The sequence below is a fragment of the Sceloporus undulatus genome, chromosome 6, assembly GCF_019175285.1.
Source record: "Sceloporus undulatus isolate JIND9_A2432 ecotype Alabama chromosome 6, SceUnd_v1.1, whole genome shotgun sequence".
In the NCBI taxonomy this organism is placed as follows: Eukaryota; Metazoa; Chordata; class Lepidosauria; order Squamata; family Phrynosomatidae; genus Sceloporus; species Sceloporus undulatus.
In genome coordinates this window covers 41,525,487-41,530,030 of record NC_056527.1, presented here as the reverse complement: position 1 = coordinate 41,530,030, position 4,544 = coordinate 41,525,487, and the positions used below count along the sequence as shown (strand labels likewise).

Below are 4,544 nucleotides of genomic sequence, written 5' to 3'. Positions count from 1 at the left end.
AAATCCCTTAAAGGGCACCATTTGGGGACCACTGAGACTGTTACGACATTGGAGTGGTCCCTAGCATTTCATCTTGCTCAAAAGGGATGCAGTTAAGGCAAGCATCCAAAGGAATCTACTATGAATGTGTTACTTGAAGCTTAGAAGTCATTAGCAAGCCCAAGGGCAGAACGTTATTATCTCCTTTAATAAAGCCTTCCTACATCCATACATACATCATTAAAGCATTACTTTGCTCTTAGAGTGTCCATGGATTCAATCCTCCACCTTTTCTATATCTATCTATCTATCTATCTATCTATATATATATATTTGAAAAAATACAAATTCCTAAAAGCTATCCTTGACTTTGCCATTTTGTAGAAGGGGCACCATTTTATTGCCCCATTGTCTTCAATGGGACTTAAGCATCGATGGATTTTGGAATCCACAAGAGCCTCTGGAACCAAACCCCAGCGTACCCATAAAAATACATTGTGTCTTTGCTGGTTTGTTTCATGGAGACCTTTAGAAGCTTTGCTTTCCTCTCTTCTCATGCAACGCTTACATGAGTACAACTGACCTTGGACAAATGTGCCTATGTTTTCCTTCAGCAGTGACAATGGGAGACGCTGAGAAGGGCAAGAAGATCTTCGTTCAGAAGTGTGCGCAGTGCCACACGGTTGAGAAGGGAGGCAAACACAAGACCGGCCCCAATCTGCATGGCCTCTTCGGCCGAAAGACTGGACAAGCTGATGGTTTCTCTTACACAGAAGCCAACAAAAGCAAAGGTAAAGTGGAAGAAGTCTCACACACAAATCAGATGAAAGTATAGAACTAAGCTGTTCAGAACTTGGTAGCAGTGGAGGAAAGGAGGCAGTGTGGTGTATTAGTTTGAGTGTTGGAGTAAGAATGTGGATGAACAAATATCTTTTCAGCCATGGAAACCCATTGGGCGACCTTGAGCAAGTCATACTGTCTCCCATGGTAGGTTCACCTTAGGCTTTCCATAAGCCAGGAACAAGGCACACAATAGACCAAGGTAAGAGCATTATAGCAGAGATTTATTGTGTGTAGTGATCCACATTCAACACCACCAAAGACCCGCGTGTATTTCCCAAAACTCAATCAGGTTCTGACTCCTGATGTGTCCATCCTCCTTTCTGGATTTCATTGGCATCTATCTACTTTTTGGGGCAGTCAAGCTTCCTCTTCCTGTTTTTTAATTTTCTGATTCTTCATAATGCATCCCAGACTAAATTAGCGCCCTTCCTGTGTTCCCAGCCTTTACGTATTGCTTTGAGACAGCTGGCTGACACAGTGCTGTTGCCATGAAAACACTGCCAAGAACAGTACAGCTAAAAAAATACAAAAAGGTAACATTAAAATGTAATTAAACTAATCACAGTATTAAAACAGTTCAGATCTGCACATAAAAGAAGAAAATCCAGTTTAACTATTAAAATAGTTGAGTTGAAAACAATACAGCATCTCTTAGCCCATTCTTATAAAAGTTTCTGTATTAAAAGCCTATTGGAATAAAAACAGTTTTGCCTACCAACAAAATGATAACATGGAGAGGGGCATTCTGGCTTCCCTGGGAAGGGAGTTCCAGTGTGTAGTGGCAATCATCAAGAAGACCCTATTTCACATTCCCACCAATTTTACTTGTGACAGTAGTGGGACTGAGAAAAGGGTCTCTCCTGATGATCTCAGGGCCCATACAAGTTCAGGCCATCTAGCAGACTGGAAGATATATGGCTTTCTAGGTCATAACCAGCACTTTCACTTGTGTCCAGAAACAAACTGACAGCCAAGGGAGCTATTGCAACTGAGGAGTAGTATGGTCACTGTAACCTGCTATTAGTGCACTCTGTAACTAAAACATGTACCACCATGATCAGATCTTGTCCCACAAGGAATGGAAGCATCTGGTACACAAGCTTTAAATCTGCAATTGTACCCCAGTTTTTGGCCAAAAGTCTTCTCATGTTGTTTATGCATCATTCTTGCTAACATTTGTCTGATACATGATGTCCTCTTATATCCACCATGCCTGTACAGCTAGTTGGATCAGAGGTTCAGATTTCTTAGAGAGTGAATAGGATGTTCAACTGTAAAGATAAAGGTTTCTCTTTGACATGAATGTCTAGTCATAACCAACTGTTTTGTAGGATTAATCTTATTTATTTATTTAAAAGAGCACCTCAGCAGTTGGGCTAAATAAACTAGTAATTCATGATGTTCTTGTAAACTCAGTCCTAATTGATCCTTTTCTGTTCAAATTTTGTTAGGCTTATCTGATTTTATATTTGTATGCTATGCATTTTATTGAGCATCAGTCCAAGGTATGGAATCATTGGAAAAAAGAATGTAGGTATATCACTTGCTGAATCTCTAATAATTTTGTTATTCCATAGGTATAATCTGGGGTGAAAATACACTGATGGAGTACTTGGAAAACCCCAAGAAGTATATTCCAGGCACGAAGATGATCTTTGCTGGTATTAAGAAGAAGACAGAGAGGGCAGATTTAATAGCATACCTTAAGGAATCCACTTCTAATTAATGGCTCTCTGCTGCCTTATTTATTTCACCAAACAAAAAGAAGTGACTCTGTGATGAGATTGGTTCTTTCTATTTTTACATGCATTATATCTAACACTTCAAAAATCTCGTCAGTCAGAGAGCATTGATCATGAATGGTTGTAAAAATGTATGTACCGATTCTTGTTGTAATGTATAGAATTGTACTAATCAGGATTTATGGAATACAAGCAAGGTGACAGCACTGGTTCCTGATCATGTAATTAAAAGAAAAACCTCTCAGTGTGTCTTTGCTTTTTCTTTATAAATGGATTCAAAGGCATTTAGAGCAGAAGCTTTCATAACCTCATGTTGGACAGGTATAGTTTGCCTCATCACCCTGCTGTGCTTAAACATGAACACATTCTATAGAAACCAATATTATATTCTGTTGTACTTTAACTCTGTTTCTCCAAAGATTTAAAGTAAATGTAGGGAGCTGGACACGTTCTGCAGTCCTTAAAAACTGGCAGTCCAGTTGACCAGGTCAATTTTACCATTCATGGGATTAAATCCTGTGTTGTGCTTCTCTGAGGGTGGTCCAGGAGGGGAATATTTGTATTGTTTCCACCTCCTTTAAAAATGTTGCAAATTGATGAGGGAGCCTTCAGCAAAGCATCAAAGATATATTAATGGTGAAGGAAGAGCTGTCTACATTGTTTCTCTTCCTTTTAACTGAGCGCTCTGCTGGATGTAAGAGTTCTGAAAATAGAAAATGTCTTCCTTTTGTAGAAGGAAATGTGGAATGTATCCTAATCATTGCAAAAGCTATGATTTGACCATGATCTCTGAAGACTAGGAGTGGCAAAGGACAAGCAATACTGTTCATGTATGTTTGAATAACATTACATTGCCATCTACATCTTTGCACACTGGGAAATTCTTGTTTTCAAGCACTGAGTTGCAATGCATCGTTGAGGACTGCTTGGTAGAAGAAGCTGAACAGAAGAATGCAAAGACTGACAATGTAAAAGGGAAAAACCACAGATGCCTAGATAGTTGGTTATTATAGATTCGAACAAAGCATGAAATGTTCTGACTGTTCATGTGCTTTTAGGAGAATAATACAAAAATCAGTTTTTTCAATTGTTAACATGGACATTATGTTCTTACACTAATGTGGAGTGTTAATAGCACAAAGACAGTACAGTAGTCTCCAATCTGGTGCTCTTTGCATGGCATTGGATTAAACATCTAATATGTGGGATGATGAGAGTTGTTGAATAAAGCATTCAGGGTGGTGCCAGGTCATGGAGGAGCCAGTGTGGTGGTTTACATGTTAGACTACAATTCCATAGATCAGGGTTTCATTCCACGCTCAGCCATGGAAACTCACTGGATGACTTTGAGTGAGTCATGTACTCAACCCTGGAAAACCCTGTGATATGGTCACCATATGTTGGGAGTAATTTGAAGGCACGCGACAGTAGTATCGTTGTGGAAGTGGAAAAGATCTGAAGTTTCAGTGAAGAAGGGAGTGTTGATATGTGAAAATAATAAATCTGATTACCAAAGTTAGGCCCGTTCCGCACGGGCATATAGTACATCCTGGGGACGTACTAGGGGTAGGCAAAGTGCATGCCTTAGGCACGCACCTAACCCTAGTACACCCCCAGGACGTACAAAATGATGGCACCCTATGTACACGGTGCCACCATTACAACGTCACGGACGCGCCGCCTCCAAACGGGACAGCGCAGACGTGATGTCGCGCCACACGAGGGCACATAGAGCGCCCTTTCCGCGGCATGAGAAGGAGTTCCAAAATGGAGCTCCTTTTGCGGTTTGGGTCACTGGCGCAGCCTTTAGACGGCTGCGCCAGCGACGCAAAGGAGAAAGGGGCCAAGTGGCCCCTTTCTCCTCCCCGCCACCATCGGGTGTCCTTGGGGCATGAAGCCCCAAGGACACCCTTTTCCAGAATGGAAAGCGGCAGATTGGGGCCTCGGAGGCTGCCGTTGTGGCAGCTGAGGCCCTGATTC

At 41.3% G+C, this 4,544-nt stretch overlaps 1 protein-coding gene across 2 annotated transcripts in view; it reads left to right on the top strand.

The window, feature by feature from the left end:
- Positions 1-2,808, top strand: part of LOC121935403 (cytochrome c) — a 3,340-nt gene extending 532 nt beyond the window's left edge. For both annotated transcript variants that reach the window (XM_042476886.1, XM_042476885.1), the window contains exons 2-3: positions 594-770; positions 2,400-2,808. In XM_042476886.1, the coding sequence (XP_042332820.1) occupies positions 602-770; positions 2,400-2,548 (318 nt within the window). In that variant the 5' untranslated portion in view covers positions 594-601 and the 3' untranslated portion in view covers positions 2,549-2,808. The remainder of the gene's footprint in view (positions 1-593; positions 771-2,399) is intronic.
- Positions 2,809-4,544: the final 1,736 nt, after the last annotated feature.